Genomic DNA, 22009 nt, shown 5'->3' on the forward strand with positions numbered 1-22009 from the left:
ATAGCCTCCTGATTCTTAGCAGACCAGGATCTGTGTGACAGAACAAACCACGTGAATAGGCGATAGGTGGGTAGCAAAGAAGGTGTTTATTGTCTGTGTGCCAAAAGTCACTGGGTCGTCTGGTGGGAATAGTTCTAGGGTTTGGGTCAGCTCTTTTTCTTTCCAGTTCTTCCTCTGTTGCTTCATTGTTGCTCGTCGGCTCTTCGTTTGTCCTCCCTCAGGTTCATTTTCCCTCGGGGAAATAGAAAAAAGGAAAAGGCACTCAGTTATCTGGCAACCCTTTAGAATGTTAGTTACGTCACTAACAGTCCCCAGGTAGTAGGGTTACGGGGCAGGTGGAAGTTACTGAGCTTCCTTCTAAGGCGGTCGGTAAATAAGGAAAACAGGGGGTTAAAGAAGAAAGGAAAGCAAGGATCCCACTAGAGGGGTATGGCACAGAGCCGGGGACATCCTTTTTAAGCTAAGCGAATCTCTGTTCTCCCGCCAAGACCCCTTTACGAGCTCCTTCACAGCCCTGTGAAAAACGCGCGTTTGTGGAACCACACACCCACTACTCTGCTGGTTGTTTGGGCCACTTGCCTGATGCCTTGGCTCGATGACCGAGCCATGGCTGCCTCATCCGAAGCATCTTCCCCTGGGATAGCCAGCACCGCTGATCCAATCTATGCCTCCTCGTCACTCATCTCTTCCTGGTGGTTCTCTCTCCCTCCTGGCCGCGGTTCCTCTCCTCGCCGTGCGAACGTCTCCTCGTCCTCACCTCCTTCACACCACTCGATTCCGGGTTACTTTGAAACCACCCCTCCACAGAGACTGACACACCTGTGTGGTAACCCCGGGGCACCTGTAGTCGTCCTCCAAGGGTGCCCTGTCACAGTGCACCCCAGCCAGGCATGGCCGATGGTGCCATGAAACGGTCGCTGAACGGGAAAGAAAGTCCACGTTGCCCTGAACCGACCTAAGTTGGTGGAGCACCTGAAACGAAAAAGGTTGAAGTGCCAATAACCATCTCAGGATACGGGCATTCAAGTCCTTGTTCCGGGCCAACCAAACCAGAGGAGCATGATCCGTGTATAGCAGAAATGGGCAACCCAAGAGATAGTATTGAAGAGCTTGGTCTGCCCATTTAATGGCCACTCCTTCCCCACAATCGAGTACTGAGACTCACGGTGCAGTAGTTTCCTGCTTAAGAAGACCACGGGGTGCAACAATCCAGCCCCGTTGCGCTGTGACAAGACAACCCCCAAACCCCTATCCGAGGCATCAGTTTGCAGTGTGAACTCCTTGGTGAAGTCCCGACAAACAAGAACCGGGTCATCACATAACAAGCCCTTCAATGTTTCAAAGCTCTGTTGTTGACAGGGTGACCAATCATTGATTGTATTGGGGCGTGCTTTTGTCAACAGATTAATCAATGGAGCAGCCACCTCAGAGAAACGGGGGATGAACCGACGGTAGTAGCCCACTAAGCCCAGGAATGGCCTGATGCCTTTTTTTGTGGTAGGTCGATCCAGGGTCCTGATGGCCTCTACCATGTCCCCCTGGGGTCAGATCAACCCCTATCGTATGTGGTAACCCAAGTACCGTATTGCGTTCATGGCCAACAAACATTTCTCAGGGTTTGCTGTAAAACCTGCATGCCTGAGGCTGTTTAGCACCGCCTGTGATGTGCTATTCCCATGTCTGGCTAAAAACAACAATGTCATCCAGATAGGCGGCTGCCTGATGTTCGCGCAATACCACATCCATCAGGCGTTGGAAGGTAGCCGGGCTCCATGAAGACCAAAGGATAGGACTTTAAAGTGATATAGGTCAGAGGGGGTGGAGAAAGCAGTCTTTTCCCAGGCCATAGGTGTTAGGGGTATCTGCCAATATCCTTTAGTCAAATCCAAAGTGGTTAGGAACCTGGCAACGCCCAGTTTTTTTATCATCTCATCAACCCGTGGCATGGGGTAAGTGTTGAATTGTGAGACCCCATTCAGCTGTCTGAAATCTATGCAAAATCGGAACGCCCCCTTGGGTTTTGGTACTAAGGCAACCGGGGAACACCATGGAGGGCACTATGAAATCATCCTGTAACATCTCCAGTACTTCGTTTCCCACCACCCTTCGTCTAGCCACATGAATTCTATACGGTCGTAGTTTGATAGGCTTGGCCCTGTCAGTCCTGATGTCATGGTATATAAGGGAATTCCTGCCTGGTTGTTGGGATAAGACGTCCTGATAGCTATCTACTAAAAGGTGAAGGGTTTTCGTTTGCACCCTTGTCAAAAGGGGACCTATGGGGACGATACCTGTCTCTGTGTGTTTCTCAACAGAAGGAAAGGAAATGGCCAGGGATTGGGTATCGGTTACCAGTAAGTCCCTGGAGGACGCAGCTTCTGGGTCTGTCCTTTCTACACATTTCTTCAGGAGATTGATGTGATAACTCTGACCCGCCCTCCCTGAATGAGGGACCGCTGCCTGATAGGTAACCGGTGTTACTTGGGCTAGCACCACAAAGGGCCCCTGCCACTTTGCCAATAGCTTGTTCTCTGTAGAGGGAATGAGGAGGACGACGTTATCCCGACTCAGAATTCCCTCAACACTGTTTTGTCACCATACCCCTTTTTTTGCCTTTCTTGGTCTGTCTCAAGAGTATGCCATACCTCCTCCCATAGCGTGGATAGCTTCTCCTTGATGTGAGTGGCATAGTCGAGGAGTCCTTTCCCTTCATCTCCTTCATCCGCCCATCTCTCTGCCGCCATGTCTAGTAGGGTCCTGGGCTTCCTACCAAACACAAGCTCAAATGGATTATAAGCTGTTGAGGATTGGGTGTGGGTTCGAATCCCAATAAAGGTTAGAGGCAACTGCTTATCCCAATCTCTCCCTGTTATGGTTTTTTTCAAGGTGCATTTGATGATTCGATTATACCTCTCCACTAGGCCATCTGTTTGGGGATGATAGACTGAGGTGCGTATCTGTTGGACCCCCAGTATCTTACAAATCTGTGCCATAAGCCTCGACGTGAATGGCATGCCTTGATCTGTTAGGATCTCACGAGGGAACTTCACACGGCTGAAGAAACCTATCATTGCCTTTGCTACAGCGGTGATTGTCATGTTGGTGAGCGGTATTTCCTCAGGGTATCTTGTTGTGTAATCAACCAGCACTAGTATATACTGGTATACCCTGGCAGAGGTGACTAAAGGCCCCACTAGGTCCATACCCACCCTTGAAAAGGAAACCTCAATGATGGGTAAGGGACACAAAGACACTTTAGGGATATGGGAGGGGTTGACTCGCTGACACAAGGCACAGGCCCCACAAAAGCGTCTGATGTCCGAGAAAACCCCAGGCCAGTAAAACTGCAGCAAAAGGTATTCCTCGGTCTTTTCTCTCCCATGATGGCCCCCAGCTGCCTGGTTATGGGCTAGGTGCAGCACCTGCTCTCGGAAAGGAAGAGGGACTAGGAGTTGGACTACCGTTTCAGTGGGTTTCCTGAGCCTTCTATACAGTAATCCCCTCGAGATGTAAAAACAAGGGCCTTCCTGGTTGTCTTCCTCGGACACCGTTTGAGCCCAAGCTCAAGGTGGGATCTTCCGTCTGAGCCGCCCTTAAGCTGCGATGAGTTCCCTCTTCTCCATCTGTAACTGAGGAAGTAGAAGGGTAGTTAATCAACCCTTTCAATACCATATGACGGTTATGTTCTCTTTTCTCTCTATGGGTTTTCCCTGTCTTATACCTACCCCCTTTTATTTCCTCTCCGGAAAATGGGAGTTCCTTCTTTCTCCTAATGGCTCTGAACAGAGGGACTGAGAAGTCCACATAATCCGTACCAATAATCATTCTTCCACTAGTCTTGGTATTCCCCTGACCTGTATGGGTCTTCTCTCCCCTTCTTCCTGTATGTCTACAACAGCCGCGGGGTATGTCTTCTGATCACCATAAACACGTGATTGCTACTTTCACTCTTTCCTGCCATTGATGACCCAGTATCCGCTCACAACTTATAACGGAATTTCGTCATCCCGAATCAATAAGGACCTTTGTCTTCACGCCGTTGATATGGAGAAATAGGTGGTATGCCTCCTTCCCGTCTCCTCCCCACAGGACCCGTCCTCTTGTGTATCCCACCTCCATGGGCTCACTGGGGGTGGGTTTTTGGGGGCAATTCCGTACAATATGGCCACATTCTGAACACTGGTAGCACTGTGGTCCTTGTCTACTCTCCCTATTTACGGGACGTGCGGGGATTCTGGCATCCAAAAGGGGTCTGAGAGGGGGAGAAAGGGAACTGGCAGCGGAGAACCTCCATCGCAAAGCCACTGGCGTCTGCATCTGTAGTTGGAAGATCCGCACCTCCAGTACCCTTTGGTATGCACAAGCCAGCTCGATGGCGCTGGTGTCTCTTATGTTCGGATGTTGTTTTACCAAAGCCCTTGTGGGACTCGGTAGCCCCTCCAGGAATCGTTCAAGAAATATCCTGTGCATCACTTCCTCCATGGTAGAGGTGTTGGATTGTAACAATCGGGTACCCAAATCCTGGATTCTGTAGAAGAGGGCACGGGAGTTATCTTGCGGTAGCCATTTCTATTTCCGTAACTTGACTCCATAATGTTCCTGGTCATACCCCAGCCTCTCTAGCATGGCCTTTTTGATCGCTCCATAGGGAGTCGTCCCTGCAGGATTGGCAGCCTGGCAGGCGGTCTGTAGTTCCCACTACTGAAGCGCAATGTATTGGCCCTATTGCTCCACTGGCCATTGAGCGGTGCTTGCCACCCGTTCGAAGTTCGTAAAAAAGAAATCCGGGTTTTCTCCCGGCTGGTATCTTTGCAATACCGAACTCGGTACGTTGGGGTGTACCTTACTGCTTGCAGTCGTGTCGGTTAGCCGTTGGATGGCCGTGTCCTGGGTCACCTGGTTCTGTGCTATAAGACTCACTTGTGCTTGTAGGGCCTCCTGCAGATGTTCGCGGTCTTTTTGGGCCTCCGTCGCCTGTCCTTCCACCACCAATTGGAGATGGCGCTGTCCTTTGACCAGCTGTTTTATAATGTTGTCCTGGCTGACGGGTTGCGTCATGGTCTTGTCCTGTTGTTATAGGGGAAGGGGAATCCCACTTCTGACACCACTTGTGACAGAACAAACCACGTAAATAGGCGATAGATGGGTAGGAAAGCGAGTGTATATTGTCTGTATGCCAAGAGTTACCGGGTCGTCTGGTGGGAATAGTTCTAAAGTTTGGGTCATCTCTCTTCTTTTTTCCGGTACTCCCTCTATTGCTTCGTTGGTGCTCGTTGGCTCTTCGTTTGTCCTCTTTCGGGTTGCTTTTCCCTCAGGAAATAGAAAAAGGAAAAGGCAATTTGTTAACCGGCCACCCCTTAGAATGTTAGTTACGTCACTAACAGTCCCCAGGTAGTAAGGTTACGGGGCAGGTAGAAGTCACTGAACTTCCTTCTAAGGTGGTCAGTAAATGAGGAAAACAGGGGGTTAATGAAGAAAGGAAAGCAAGGGTCCCACTAGAGGGGTATGGCACAGAATAGGGGACATCCCGTTTAAGCTAAGGCAATCTCTGTTCTCCCTCCAAGACACCTTTACGAGCTCCTTCACAGCCCAGTGAGGAACGTGTGTGTGTGTGTGGAACCACCCCCCCACTACTTGGCCAGTTGTTTGGGCCACTTGCCTGAAGCTGTGTCTAGATGACAGAGCCACGGCTGCCTTGTCCGGAGCGCCTTTCCCTGTGGGATAGCCAACACCGCTGATCCGTTCCGCGCCTCCTTGTCACTAGTCTTGTTTGTGTGCTCCGCACTCATCTCTTCCTGGTTGTTCTCTCTCCCTCCTGCCCGTGGTTCCTCTCCTCGCTGTGCAAACGTCTCCTCATCCTCACCTTCTTCACCACCACTCGCTTCCGGGTTACTTTGAAGCCTACGGCTCCACCCCTCCACAGATGCTGAACACACCTGTGCGGTACCCCCGGGGCACCTATAGTCGTCCTCCAAGGGTGCCCTGTCACACTCTGGTTCGTACATTCGAGGAACTTAATGTATATTTCAGTCCTGGTATCGTAGAGCTTCCTTCCAATTGGGATTTACTTGCCTTCTTTTTTTTGGGGATTCATCTCCACCTAAGGCAAGTACTTTTCCGACCTGTTTTTGCGTTGTTTATTGTTTATTGCTTCCTCCATTTAATTGCGTTGGTCAAGATGAGGCGGCAGCCTGGCCCGACCAGTTTCCCCTGTCACTAATATTGCCGCTGCTACTACCAGGTATTAGAAAAATACTGCTGCTCAATTGGTGTTGTCAGGGGTCTGCCAGGTAATGCCTTATTGTAGGTGAGGGTGGAGGTAAGGTCAGAGCAGCACTGGGACAAGCTGTGTTAAAATATGAGGTAAGTGGAATCCACTTGGGAGGCACACCGGGCAAGCCCCGCAAGCCGCCCCGGACCTGGTTGGCTGCTTCCACAGGTCTGCCTCTCTCTGAGTGCGGTATCAGAAACCGCCGTGCTCGGGTGCCTTACCTACTTAGCCTCAATTCGACCCATCCATGATCAGTTGCAGGGATATCCTGACACTTATTCTCAGACCTCTTCTCCCCAGGACACCATGTTTGTCATATTGTTATGTACTGTTCCTCGCCCACTTTTTAGACCCAATTTGTCTCTTTTTTAATTCTTTTTTCACTTTGCCAACAAAACACTAAAAAGACCCTAGATTTACCACATCAACTAGGGTTCACCATCAACCTACCAAAAAATCTCATCTACAGCCAGCTTCTACTCAAGCGTTTCTAAGGGCCATGCTCAACACAAATCTAGTGTTAGCATCCCCAAACACTGACGGAATATGCAACATACTAACATTAATTCAACAATTTTAAACAGGAGCTCACATTCCAGCCAAAACATTTCTCAGACTTCTGGGCATGATGGCATCTTGTATTTACAAAGTCCTATATGCAGGACTAAATATGGGACCTCTACAACAATGTCTCTCTCCACAATGGACTCAGTCACTGGGTCAATGTCATGATCTAGTGTTGGTAAACAGGCGCACGTATCACGCTCTGCAATAGTGGAATCCTCAAAATCTGTCCTAGAGGCGGACGTTTCAAGACCCAGTTCTCAAAATATTTCTAACAGAAGCTTCCCTTACAGGGTGTGGAGCACATATCCAAAAGCTTTCTATTCAGGGACTATGGGATTCCAAACACAAGAATCTCCATATCAACCACCTAGAGCTGCAAGCTGTTCATCTATTTATTTATTTATATAAGTTTTATATAGCGCAAGCTAGACCCGTAGGTGTCCGAGCGCTTTACATGGTCATGATAGAATACAGTAATGCAGGCGTGCAATTAACATATGAGTCAGTAGTTCAATAGAACAATGGTGCCCATCAAAGGTGCAAGTTGAGTGACCAACACTGGAGACACAATTCGAGAGGATCTAAAAGTCAGAGATGCACAAAAAAGAAGGAGAAACCGCTGCTTCAGACATAGGGTCTAGGTCTGATAAAGCGATACTTTACTAAGATCCGTAGACTAGGAGTTAAAGTATTTGTTGAGAAGTAGGAGTTTCAGGTTTCTCTTGAAGCAAGGGTAGGAAGGGTTGCATCAAAGGTCACACGGTAGGGAGTTCCATATGCTTGTAGCATTTCCAGAAAAAGAGCGTGACTTGGTTGCTGTCTTTTTTAGAATGGGAGGTAGGAGCAGAAGAGCATTGGGGCTTCTAAATGATCTGGTGGTTCCTGCTTTTGTCAGCTTGTTTTCTAAGTAGTTAGGTGTATGAGAGTGAACAGCTTTGTGGATGATACATTCAGCCTTGTAGGTACATCTTCCTTCAATAAGAAGCCAGTTGAAGCTCTTGAGTACAGGAGTGATGTGCTCAAATAGTTTAACGTCTGAGATGAGCTGGGCTGCCATATTAAGAACTGATCTCAGGGGGGCAAGGTAAGTTTTAGGCATCCCAGTGAGAGTGGCATTATGATAGTCTAGTTTAGAGAGGCCCAAATATTGCCCCACATTTTTTAAATCATCTGCGGTAATAAATGGTCTAAGTGATCAAAGCCTTCCTAACTCACCTACAGCACAAAGTTGTCCTTATTTGAACAGTCAATATGATAACTATGTATTATTTACAAAAACAGGGGGTGGGGGCACTCTTTCTAATTATGTCACTTAGCTCAGAAAATATGGAAGTTAGCAATACACCACAACATTCATCTGTTAGCAGAACATGTCCCAGGTACAAGCAATCAGATTGCGGTCTTTCTGAGCATATCACAACAAGAAGTCCACGAATGAGAGATTCACCCCAATGTTTTTTAATCATACTCTCATCAGTGGGTGTTCCCAGAGATAGACCTGTTTGCAACAAAAGAAAACGCTGAATGTCCACACTACACTTCGTAAGCAGATATCACCACCATCAATCCAAAGGCAATGCTCTATGGATGAACTGGTCAGGGATATTTGTATATGCTTTTTTACCTGTCCCACTTCTTCCGTTAGTGGCCAGGAAATTCGGACAAACATCTCTCACTGTTGTACTAATAGCTCCCACATGGGCTCGACAACCATGGTTCTCAACACGAGAAGCTTTAACTGAACCTGGACCTTCTCACGCAGAACCATGGAACTCTAAGACATTCTTAGTCCATAGAAATTAATCTTGCATTTTGGCTCCCGAAGTCTTAGAGTTTGGATACTTAAATTTGCCTCGAGACTGTATGAAAATTCTTAAAGAGGCCCCTAAACCAACTACAAGGCAAAGTTATGCAGCAAAATGGAAACGCTTTGTTATGTTCGGTCATAAACAAAACGTTAACCCTCTTCAGGCAAAAGTACAAACTCTTATTTTATACCTATTGCATTTACAAACTGCAGGATTAGCATATACTTCTATAAGATTACATCTTGAAGCTAGTGCAGCATATCTCAAAAATAGACAACACATACCGGTGTTTAAAATTCCTGTTATAAAAGCTTTTATAGAGGGACCGAAAAGAATAATTTCTCCTAGACTTTCACCTTCCGCGGCATGGAACTTAAACATTGTCCTAACAAGATTAATGGGTCCTCATTTCAAACCATTTCATTCTTTCAATTGCAGTATATTTCATGGAAACTTGCTTTTTTAATTGCTATTACTTCTCTAAGAGTCAGTAAAATTCAAGCGTTAAACCTAGAAAAGCCTTTCTTTCAACTACAGAAGGACAGGGTAGTGCTTAGAACTAACCCTAAATACCTATCAAAAGTTGTTTCTAGTTTCCATATTAATCAATCCATTGATTTACCAGATAAAGCTGCAGAAAGGGCATTACACACTTTAGATGTGAAAAAAGAGCATTAATTTATTACATCAAAAGGACTAAATCATTTAGGAAAACTAAGCAATTGTTTGTTGCCTTTGCAACTCCTCGGTTAGGATAATCCATTTCTAAATCAGGCATTTCAAGATGTATAGTTAAATGCATAAAGACATGCTATGCAAAGGCTAAACGACTTTTACCTTTTCCACTAAAGCACATATCCATTAGTAAATTGGAGCTTCTGTGGCTGTTTTAGGGAACATTTCTATAGCTGATATTTGTAAAGCAGCAACATGGTCTACTCCCCACACCTTCACAAAACATTATTGTGTGGATGTATTTCGACGCCAACAAGCCAATGTTGGTCAGGCAGTACTTAAAACTCTTTTTCAGACAACTGCAACCCCCGCAAGTTAATCACTGCCTATGGAGAGGGAATGATTTACAGTCTATGCAAAGCATGTGTATTAGCAGCACACATGCCTCGAACGGATTATGTTACTTACCCTGTACACATCTGTTCTTGGCATGTAGTTATGTTGATTCACATGCGCCATCCCTCCTCCCCAAAACACTCTTGTGTAGATTGCAGTTCATACACTTGATTTCATACTAACACGTGGACATATCAATGCTTACATAAACAGCATTCTTACATTCTCACCTACCCATGGCAAAACAATCTGAAGATGACGTTGATGACCATGCGCACTATTCCCAAGAGGAAAAGTCACACAGTTTTGTGACTCGAAGAAAACCTCTTGGGACAAAAACAACTTTTAATCATCTAAGCCCAACACTATATGGCGGACTTATGCTAAACATGTGAATCTACAGCACTACATGCCAAGAACAGATGCTTATAGGGAAAGTAACATAATCCTTTTCTGTCAAGTGATCTTCATTAAACACTGACAATCTCCCACATGCTGTTTCATGTATGCCTACCTTACCAACCACCTGATTGCCCATGTCCTGTTTGTGTGGTAAATATTTTAATTACCTGTACTATTTTTTATGCGGTAAAGTCTAGTAAGAATAACTCAGTCAAAATAAGAGGCAGAATCCGTGGTATTAGAGGTTCTGAAAAGGGCTTTATTCCTTACAAAGGAATCATAGTTCGAACTAGGCAATCTTATTCCATCACCACGAAGGTTCAGGAAGGGATAGGCAATACATTATTGACAAGTAACAATATATATAAGAAAAGCATTGCATTAAGACAGATGCAGGAGGCGTAACAGCTGTTAATACAGATAAGAATACACACACACGTAATGAAAAGTAGGCGTAAATACAGGCGTATACTAGAAACGTCATTTAAAATGATGTCACAAGTGGGTGGATCCATAAGAGAATCCTGCAGTGTCAGCAGAAATATTTGGCAGAGATGCGCGCGCAGCCGCATGACGTGTGATTGACGTGCAACTAGAGGGTGAAGGGGAATTGACATTTAGCTCTACATGTGGAGACAAAAGTCTGGGGGGTCAGGTCAACCTAATCCCAAATCGTATCCAATATCTTTGTTTAAGGAACTGTGTTATCCAAAAGGAAAGGTTTCTTGGACGGAATCTATTCTATACTGACTGTTAGTGCATGTACAAGCGTCTATGTGTCTACATGAGATGTGAGGGGGCAGGAATCTTCCATGGTAACAGGGGCTATGAATTACTTGCATAAAGACAGCGAGGCCGGGCCCTTTGCTCGGTAGCTGGAAGGATGTTTACCTAAACTACTAGACAGGAATGCATTGAATGAGGAGCGGAGCAGATAACTTGAAGGCTGAATACAGTTTTTGGCAGGCAACAGGCCGCGTCAGGCACCGTTAGCCGCGCAGGGAGTAGGACAAAGTTCATGGATACGGATGCAGGTCCAGGCTGGAGCGTTTCAGAGGCAGAAGCAGGAAAAGGCTTGATGACAGAATCCAGGGCCTACTCGCCTGAACTGTAGAACTAGAAAAGTAAACCATATAAAGTCGGTGGCCAATCATATTTAGGAATGGAATATCTGACCCATTCATGGCGGATCTGAAAGAGGACATGTTGACGTTGGACGCACATGTATTTGCGTCTTCATAGCTAGAACTGGAGGGAACATACATGTACTTGTAGCATGTACATGGAGCCGTTGGGGTCTAAGATAGGGGACACAATTGACCATAAAAATTCATATTTCCTCATTTGGACCGACAGAATCTATAGCAAGCTTTTCATTAGAGATATTGATTCTAATGGAAAAGGGGAACTTTCTCTTAGCCTACAAATAACATTTTTTTTAAATGTCCGGAGAAGTTAAGCAACAACTTCTGCACAGCTGTGTAGACCCTAAACCTAAAACGCTACTAATGACCTACAACAGCAATCTTTATGTGCTTGTTTTATTTCAGGTAATGAGTCTCTGAAGAAAATCATTCCTCTCACTTACAAAATTAAAGGTATATTGTGAAATGGCAGGAGCCTCAACAAAGATCTCCCTTAGCAATATACAGTAAAAGATAGCCACTTGATACAGAGCTTAGATATCACCCTGGTCGATGGCCAATGCGAGTAGGCACTAACACTTAATGACTACCAATAGTACTCTAGTTAAATCATCTAAGGTTCAGTCATGATACAGAACACTTTCCAAACTCCCTGACGTTCTGCGTGTATTGTCTTTGGCCTGGCAAGACTTTGCAGTGGGTAAAGTTAATGATTACTTTGAGCCCTTTTGACCTTTCTTTGTTTTCCTGATTAGACTTCATTGATCAAATCACTGAATAGTATTCGTCTAAGGAGTACTGTGCTTATGGTCAACTGATTTTGGGTTCACCAGTGCAACGAAAGGAAAAGCCATCCAGGATATCACCTAGTCAAGATAGTGCCCTTTACTTCAAACTGTTGTACCTTGATCATGAAGGACCTTCCTGAGGGTGTTGGGTCTCATTCCACCAAGGCGAAAGCTGCCACAATAGACCTGGCTCTGGGTGTTCTGGTTTTGGACATTTTCAACCATGCCGGCACATGCCCATACTTTAACCAGCATCACCACCTATGTCTCTACCTTATCAGTAATCTCATGGCTCTGGCTCTGTTATGACAGACAAAATCTCTAAAGACGTTTTTTTATCTGTAGCATTGATTCCTAATGAGAAAAAAGGGGAGACATGCAATCAACCTCCTCTTCGAGTCCATTTCTGAACTTTGTTTAAGGTTTTGGGGACCACGCGGCGTGGCCGAGCCGAGCTGCAAGATGGCCGCCGTGTAACGGGGCTCTGCCGGCCGAACGCCTAAATCCGTCAGTTCATCCGTTTTACGCCGACATCCTGTCCCGACAAAGCTGAGGCGGAGGGCGCCCGGACGTAGAGGCATCGATCCCTGCAATCCGGACCGAAATCGGTGGCGGCGATCCGGTGCGGTGCTCCCTTGAAGCCCAGGCGGCGGCTCTCCTGACTCCCGGCCGGGGATCCCAGCTACGCAAGTTCCGTGTAGCGGGCCGGAACACGACGTGCAAAGGCCGCGGCTGCCGAGGGGGGGACGAATCCTGCTGTCCCTGGCGCCCCGGACAGCCCGGGGGGCCCTAATCTGCGGCGATCTCCCCGCCTCCTGAAAATCTACGCGAGCACTGACTGGACGGCCCTGGGGCTGCGAGAGCGACGCCAATCCTGCTACCCTCGACGGTGTCCCGGGTGGTGAAGTGCGCCTTCCTTCGGCCTCCGCCCGGTGCATAACTATCGAACTACGGGGGATCCAGGGACTGCGGAGTGTGTGCCCGCTGTACGGCCGCCCCAACTGCTGGTCACTAGCTGTGTGCCCATTTGGAGGGCCTGTCCCGGCCTCGGACCCGCACTTGGTGAGAGCTGCAGGCCTGCTGGGCCCGACTGGGCGTTGTAGATTCCCGTTGGCGGCGCAGACGGCCGGGCGGCCTTGGGAGGGAGCAGATTGGGCATGGTGGGCCCGTGACTTTGTCCGGACTCGAAGGCCTGTGCATACTCTGTTGGGCCCATTTTTCCTACCCACCCTCCCGCTGAGACTCTGATAGTGTGACCCCTTTGCTGCGCCATGGGGAAGACGGATGCTAAGCAGAGGAAGCTCCAGTTTGGGAAGCACATGGCTCAGGGCACTGAAACTGTCCCAGCGTCCCAGACGGTGGTCCCTGAAACGCAGCTGGAGCCGACGCAGGACGCCGAAGATGTCAAGAGCATGTTTCGGGAGCTGAAGGGCTGCCTAAAGGAGATAGACGGCAAGTTGGACTCCATGGCCCGGCGACTGGACGGAATATCGCACAAGGTGGATCAACACGAAGAACGACTGGCGGCTGTAGAGGCGCGGGTTGCCGACTGTGAAGAGAGTAACGGTGATACCCGGGAGCAGCTGCTGCGCATGGACAAGGTCCTGGAGGTGATAAAGAGTCGCAACGAAGATTTGGAAGCCCGCTCTCGCAGAAATAACGTGAGAATTATTGGTATTGCGGAATCCACGAATATTGGCACTATGGAGCACTTCGTTGAAGGGATGTTCCGCGACCTGTTTGGTGAGGCCCTGTCGGCCATGTTCCTGGTTGAGAGGGCACATCGCACTCTGGGGCCGCGGCCGGTGCCAGGGGCGCCGCCACGCCCGATCCTTGCCAGGATCCTCAACTACCGAGACAGAGACACGATACTACGGCTGGCACGTGAAAGAGGTGAGCTAACATTCCAAAACATGGCAATATCACTGTTTCCCGACTTCACTCAGGCTGTGCAGGCCGCCAGGCGTGAATTCCTCCCGGCGAAGCGGATCTTCCAGAAAGTGGGGACAAAATATGCGATGTTATATCCTGCTAAGTTAAGGGTCCACCACGGGGGGAAACCGATGGTCTTCACGGCTGCGACGGAAGCACTAAAATTTGCGAGGCAGGCAGAGCGGACGCTGAGAGACAAACGTTCCGTGCAGGGGACACCGCCGCACGACCAGCTCAGTGACGTTGAGTAACTAGGCCTACATTTTATGTACTCGTTGAACTGGAACGTATAGAGACGCCGGACAGCTTGGTTGTACCGTATTACTTGATGTTCTATTACGGAGACTCTGTGCTTATAGCGTGTCGTGGCTGCCGTGGGGAACGGAGAGGTCAAAGGATACGAGGTTCGGGGACTACTCTTGAACATTGACAGAGAACTTGCGAGGGGATCGGTGTTGGGATTACCCCGCCGCAGGCAGATAGTGTATATGTCAATGGGCGGTAATGTTCGGCCACCCTGTCGCCTTTTGGACAGGGGAGTATGCCGGTGACCCACGCCCTCACAGGGATGATTCCCGTAATTTCACTGATGCAATATAGTTGTTGGGTGGGGTGGGGGGGGGGGGCGAGTGTCTCAACCTGATTGGGGGGTTGGAGTGGGTGGTGAGGGGATTTGGTTAATGTTGTTTGGTTTTCTTACACTGCACTATTTGAATGTAATACTACAGGATGATGTGGCCCTGCCGCTGACCGCTGCCATGTTCTTCTTGCTGTTACGAAATTCAGAGCGAGAGCTCTTCCTGCGGACCACATGCGCGCTGCCGCTACTGAACCCATTGCTGCGTAGGATACACCACTGCACACATACCTGACCGCGCTGCGTTGTTTTACTTGGAATATTCGTGGTCTGAATGACCACCGCAAGATCAGATTGACCCATGCATATCTGACACGACACCAAGTTGACATCTGTTTCCTTCAGGAAACGCATTTGCCCCAAGTAGCCGGGGTGAGGCTTCGACATGCTAGATGGGGCGAAATACACACGTCCGGCTACTCCAGCTACTCCCGGGGAGTGGCCATTTTAATACGGCGAGGCCTACCCTGGCAAACATATCGGGTGCATGCCGACACTGAGGGGCGCTACATAATATTGCAGGGGAAGCTTTTTCACATGCCAATGACACTAGTCAACATATATGGCCCAAACTCGGACGACCCTGATTTCTTCCCACACGTCTGGCACAAGACACAGTCGCTGGGAGAGGGTGCATGCATGTGGGGCGGCGACTTCAATGCGGTAATCTCGCAGGAACTAGACAGGGAGGGAGCGGCCCGCGTGCATCACCCGCATGTGGCTGACCTCCTCCGTGGCAAAATGACGGACTATCAGCTATTAGATTCGTGGCGCGTTCTGCACCCCGAGCTGCGGGAGGGCACTTGCTTCACCCCACACAGGGGAGCTTGGTCCAGGTTGGATTTTTGGCTTTTAACCCAACAGGTACATGCATGGGTGTCGGACGTCGCGCACAGGGCGCGCACCCTTTCTGACCACTCGCCAGTGGAACTGATGCTACGCGTGCCACAGCCATATGTGACGCCCTTCGCGTGGCGCTTACCAGCACAGGCCCTGACCGATCCGGTGTTTCGGGAAGATATATACCAACGCGTTACGGAATATTTTGAACAGAACACTGGCTCTGTTGCGTCGGAGGGCACCCTGTGGGACGCTTTCAAGGTGGTAATACGAGGTCACTGCATCGCGGGACAGGCCGCGGTGCTGAAGACCATCAGGGGAACGCTGAAGCGGCTGGAAGACAGCCTGCATGCTCTGGAGGTGCAGTACTGTTCGGACCTATCGGCGTCAACTCTGGCGGAAACACGCACCAAGCTCACGGAATACCAGGCTGAAGCCGATAGGGAGCTTAAGTTTCTGACTAAACAGGCGGTGGCCCGCAGATATGGCGAGGGGGACCGACCGGGCAAGACGCTCGCTCTGCTGCTGCGTTCGCAGCGGCCATCCCCCTTCATCTCCTCAGTGGCGACACCGGAGGGCGGGCATGCGTATACTCCTCCAACAATTCTAGATACGTTTCGGACTTTTTATAAAGAATTGTACCGCACCCGGGGTGCACCGCCGCTGTCGGAGCTGTCGGGATACTTTGATACGATCCAGCTCATTTGGTTCAATGCACACCAAAAGGGGTACTTTGATCGCCCCTTTGAGATAGACGACGTTAAAGAGGCGATAGGCGCATTGGCGGCCGGGAAAGCGCCGGGACCTGACGGGTTACCGGCACAATTCTATAAGGAATATGCGGATCTGCTGGCCCCCAAACTACTGGCAGTATATACTGAGGCCGTTGAAGCGGGTGTGCTCCCGGAATCGATGAGAGAGGCGGTCATTATCGCCCTCCTAAAACCGGATAAAGACGCGCAACACTGCGATTCCTATAGGCCGCTGTCCTTAATTAATACGGATGCAAAGATTTTCGCGAAAATGCTAGCATTGCGGTTGCAACCGGTACTGCCACTCATGATACGGCCTGACCAATCGGGCTTTGTGCCGGGCCGCTCTACGTCTCACAATCTTCGAACTTTATTTGGTGTGCTACACTACTTAGCCCCGCATGTACAAGCCGTAGCGGTGCTGTTGGACGCAACAAAAGCGTTCGACTCCCTGGAGTGGGGATTCCTGTTTCCCTTGCTGCAGCGAATGGGTATGAGTGGGGCATTCATTGGCTATATTCGCTTGTTGTATACCAACATCACTGCCCGGGTACGGGTTAACGGGCTAGTCTCTGCGCCCTTTACCATCGGGAGGGTACGAGACAGGGCTGCCCCTTATCGCCCCTGCTATTTGCCATCGCCACAGAGCCCTTGGCGGCTCGCATCCGACAGCACCACGCGAACCGGGGCATAGGCTTTTCGTCGAGGGCACTGACCGTGTCTCTGTACGCGGATGATATTACCTTGTATGTCACCGACCCGCGGGAAAACCTTTCGCCCATGACAGGAGAATTGATAGAGTATGGCTTGCTATCAGGTGTGACCATAAATTGGGAGAAGTCGGTTATTCTGCCTTTGACGGCAGGGACGACTCGCTTTTCCCCGAATTGCCCGCTGAAATGGGCGGACGGACCGGTGCGTTACTTGGGGGTCTGGATCAGCACTGATATGCAGCAAATATGGTCGGAGAATTATGGGCGTGAACTGGGCTGGGTCGAGGAGCGGGTCGGCCGCTGGAAGCATTTGCCCCTTTCGCTGGCGGGCAGGATTGCGGTGGCCAAGATGGTCATCCTGCCGAAGTTCCTATATCTCTTCGGGAACATTCCGCTGCCCCTGACTGCTAGTTTTTTGCGCCAATTGCGCTCGCAGATGGTGGAGCTGGCGTGGGGCGGTAGGCAGCCGAGGGTGGCGTGGGAGACCCTTACTCTCCCGCAGCGACAGGGAGGCCTGGCGGCGCCGGATTTCCCGCTAAACGCCTACTGCGCGCAGGCACAGTTTTTACACCACTGGGTCCACCCAACACCGTTCCAGCCACATGTGGCGATAGAAACGGATAGAGCGGCACCGTTGCCACTCGCCGTGGCCCTATATGCGCCGCACAAACGGAGATGCGCTGACATAGACCCGGTGCACGCACTTAGATGGGCCTGGGATGGGCTGCGACGCAGGGCTGGACTGGACCTCTTGTATGCCGGATCGATGCCGCTGCGACATAACCCGATGTGGTCCCCGCTGCAGAATATGCGCACTGGCGAGCGGGCTGCGGCGCACGGCCTTCGCACAGTGGTTGACTTGTTCCCGGGGGGTTCCTTCATCACGCTGGAGCAGATGTGTGGCGAGGAGGCTCCGACGCTGTTAGACACGCTACTTTACTGCCAGTTACGCCACACAGGTCAAAAACTGTTTCCCACGTTTCCGGCTCCTCCGCCAGATTTACCAGCCCTGGAGAACGTGCTGGCGGTGGAATCAGGACGCAAGCTTATATCCAGATTGTACCAACGTATGCAATCTAGCCATCCTGTAGTGATCCCGGCGGCCCGTGAGCTGTGGTCTGCGGAATTGGGTTCCGACATTTCTGATGAACACTGGGATCTATGCTGCAGACTCCTGGGGGTCCTATCCCCCAATTACCGACTTCGCCTGATACATTTTAAATATATTCATATGATATATCGTACCCCTCACCGGCTCCACCGCATGGGACTGAGAGATTCCGATGCTTGCTGGTGGTGTCGCGCGGGCGGGTCGACCTTCATACATATGGCGTGGGACTGTCCCCCGCTGGCGGCTTTCTGGGTCAAAGTGTTAAACATAGTGGGAACGATCACTGGTCTGCAGATCCCATGCACCCCGCAGGCTACACTGCTAGGTATATTGCCTATGGTCAAGCCCAAACACCGGAAGTTGCCAGCGATGCTTATCCTACTAGCCAAACGCCAAGTTGCGATGCACTGGGGGGTGGCTACAGCGCCTAATATCAGGGACTGGGTGCGAAGCGTAGTATATTGCCAGTCGCAGCTAGCGCTATATTGGTAGATGATGCCGATGCGTTCCAGGCCAAAGGATATCTGGGAACCCTTTACTCACTGGTTGGCGCAGACAACGCTTCAAGAACTGTAATTTTCATGTTCATGCCCTGCGATTGCTGGGGTACGGATGCTGGTCGGATGTCATGTAGGGCACGCTGGACTACATAGATGGGTCGGGAGACAGTTCGGCGGGAGGGGGTGGGCGTGTGGTTGGGTCAAGCGCATGGGGTTCGTACACTTTGTGAGGGAGCATATCTATAGTATTACTAGCGGTGAAGTGGTGGGCGGCAGTCTCGTCCATAACATGTTATATGCACACAGCAGTGGATTGTATTGTTTTCTGTTGTTTAAAAATGCAAATAAAAAGAATTAAAAAAAAAAAAAAAAAAAGTTTTGGGGACCACATTGGGGAAGAGTGCATACAGAGTGCTTCCCAGAGAAGAGCTTCCTTCTAGGTAGCATTTGTCCATCCCAGGAAAGTTATCTTTTGCCCAGTTATACATCTGAAGTTCTTGACTTAGTTTGAAAAAGGAATAAGTTCAAAGCGATCCTCATGGTTCAAATCCTTCATGTCCTGTAGTAAGTTGCAGAATTGCAGTGTATTTCAACTTGGAAAATGACTACTTCATTATCCATATGTGGTGCTGTATCAGAATTTTCTGAAACCTGTGGCCTTTAAAAAAAAAAAAGAAATTCCCTTTTTCCCTAACTTCATTGCTTAGTTGTCCACCTAGATGATTGTGTGAGCACCCTTTTACAGGCTTAGCACAGATACCTTACCTTATGTGGGCAACTGACTCTGCAAATCAGATTTCCCTGGAGCAAGAATCACCCCCTTCAGATAAGAAACATCAAGCTAGAATGGAAACGTTTCTTACTCTTGTCCCCTCAAGAGTGCATTTGGTTCGTCATTGCAATGCTGGATACTTTTTGTTGAAAACTGGTCCAGCCCCATCACAGGATACACAATTACTGTAGACGAGTACATGTGTTTAAACCTTGTAAAACCTTACAGGGAGTAAATTGATAGCTTCTTGCAATTTTAATGTTCCAAGGCAGGTCGCAAATAAAATCATTGCAGTGGCATTTTCCTTCTCGATAGAATTAGAGATTAGATTAGCTCTCGTAAAATGAATATGTTGGAAAGATTAAAGGACGAACTTTGGGTTTCGTCCTAAAGTAGAATCCAGCAAGACTTTAATAATAAATTCCTCTTACTGGGATCTGATGGAGAGGGCTACTTTTAGCATGACTTTGAGAGCTTTAGTATAGATATTGTTATGTTTTTGATGAAGGGGAACCAGGAGAAAGCCTTGGACGTGCCTTCGTAATATTTTCCCTGTCTACTGCTGATAGGGTGAACTAATCCAAGGTAGGAGTAGTCATGGCAAGGGCAATAAATATGTATACCCATACCAGGGTGGTCTTCATTGGGCTGATAGTACAATCAAATTGATAGCTCAAGCAAACTGGGGTCGCCTGCATATTTTTTATATCTGCACCTATTCATTCTCTTCCCAAGGCCTTATTCAAAATGTACCTTTGGTGCAAACAAGTTTGGTACTTCAGCTGAGCGACTTGCTTTAAACCTTTGGCATGAAGGAAGCCTCCTTTCATAACTCAAGTTTGCAGCCTCACCCAATGAAATCACATGTTTGTGATAGCCAGGGTCCATTAACAACAAAAATGTACCTTAAAGCACATATTTTTCACTTTATTTTTTATTTTGGTTATAAAAAACGTAGTAGCACGGTGTCCTGTCTGTTTTGGTAAACAGACAGATTTGTTTGACGGGCGACTTTAAGTACGGGCTTCACTACAAGTTTCTAGGTTTTAGATCATATCATTTCTTTAGTAGATGCGACTTATGCTCTGCAAATGTACAAAGGTTTTTCATTTTCCTTTTGTCAGGCAGGATTCTTCTGTATTTTATTAGAACGAGTACTGTGGGCATGGTGGTGCGACACTCGTTATAGTAATTTGCTGGGAAAATGATGCCTTGCACATTTTTTTTTTTTTTACATGTCTTTGAACGTCTTTTGCAAATTAAGATGTGTAAATACATGAAAAAGTAAATCCGATGCTGCTTTTTATTTTCGTAATGTTCTTGTATAATGTGATTTTATGGTATCATTTTCTATCTTTACAGTACGAATTGTGATATGATGGAACTGAGAAGACGCTATCAGAATTTATACATTCCCAGTGACTTTTTTGCTACCCGGTTTACCTGGGTGGATGCATTTCCTATTTTAAGGCCATTTCAGATGGGAAATTACTGTAATTTCTATGTCATGAACCGAGAAGTTGATCCCTTAGAGAAAAATGTAGCAGTTCTGGAGCCACCTGATGTCGATCACTCGTACAGTGCAAAGGTATGCTTTCTTGCCAGTCCCTAAGACCGTTGTGTCCAGTATGTAATGTGAAGGTTGAGCATGGAGTTCAGTTGTAGGAGAATTATAAATGGTCAAGTTAGATGATTGAGTTTGAGATTATTGTTCTTATTTATTGACCTGTGAATAACTTTTCTGAGGTGTGACTGGCCTCTCTTACTGTTGGTGCAATGCTCTTTACCTAGCAGTTTTTAGGTGTGGCATGTGCAGAAGGGACCATATGATTGCCGGAGGCATGGCATTTGTATGCTTTGTTGGATGTATGCGAGATATATGTAAAATGCTCAGTTGTGTGTATGCAGGGTATCTTATTGACTAGTGCTGCTGGTGGGGTACTTATGGAGAATAGTCACAAGTTTCAATTACAGTTGACAGCATATGACTGGGAATTGTAAAATTGATAAAAATATCTTGACCTAATTACTTGGCATCGCTGTATGCTTTGAGATGGCCTGTGTGTTGGTGTTATTAGCATGTCGACTAGGTCCAATTCATACTAAACCTGATCAATAGATGCTGCCCTTGTCAGCATCTACCCCTAACAGGGAATGCATGAGCTGGTTACACTCAAATGATTGAATAAGGTAGGTTGACGGGTTACAGATTTCCTCTGCCAACAAAAGTCTCAGGTTAGACACTTTGGCCTTACAATGGTAATCTAGAAACATTGGCTGTACAGTGGTAATCCAGAAACTAAAAGCAGGAGGTCCGTCCCAGGTGAACTGAACAACGGAAATGTGCAGCCATCCCAGAAATGCAAATTCTTCTTGCAAAAGCCTCTCAGGAGTTTTCTTATAATGCAGGAGGGTGTGGTGTAAAGGGATTTTGTGCAGTGAGGTATTGAAGGGTGCGGTGAAATTTATTTTGTATGACTTGGTGGATATGGACCTTTGGTAGGTGGTTTGTAGAATGTTGGGCATGTGTAATATATTGCTACTGTATGCGATGTGGAGTAAGGTGTGCTACAGTGTCAGTCAGTCAAATTCACTTTATTCGGTTAATTAAAACCATAAAAGCATACTATAAATATACAATAAAAATATCCAAGAAGTATCATGAAATACTATCCAATTCATCAGTATACACATTAAAAG

At 48.1% G+C, this 22009-nt stretch overlaps 1 protein-coding gene across 5 annotated transcripts in view; it reads left to right on the forward strand.

The window, feature by feature from the left end:
* The window catches only part of CCAR1 (cell division cycle and apoptosis regulator 1), a 2209777-nt gene that overhangs the window by 646561 nt on the left and 1541207 nt on the right, over window positions 1–22009 (forward strand). For all 5 annotated transcript variants that reach the window (XM_085603559.1, XM_085603560.1, XM_085603562.1 and 2 more), the window contains one exon: window positions 20672–20897. In XM_085603559.1, coding sequence (XP_085459685.1) covers window positions 20672–20897 — 226 coding nt within the window. The remainder of the gene's footprint in view (window positions 1–20671; window positions 20898–22009) is intronic.

The sequence above is a fragment of the Triturus cristatus genome, chromosome 1_2 (genome assembly GCF_964204655.1).
Source record: "Triturus cristatus chromosome 1_2, aTriCri1.1, whole genome shotgun sequence".
NCBI classification, from domain to species: Eukaryota; Metazoa; Chordata; class Amphibia; order Caudata; family Salamandridae; genus Triturus; species Triturus cristatus.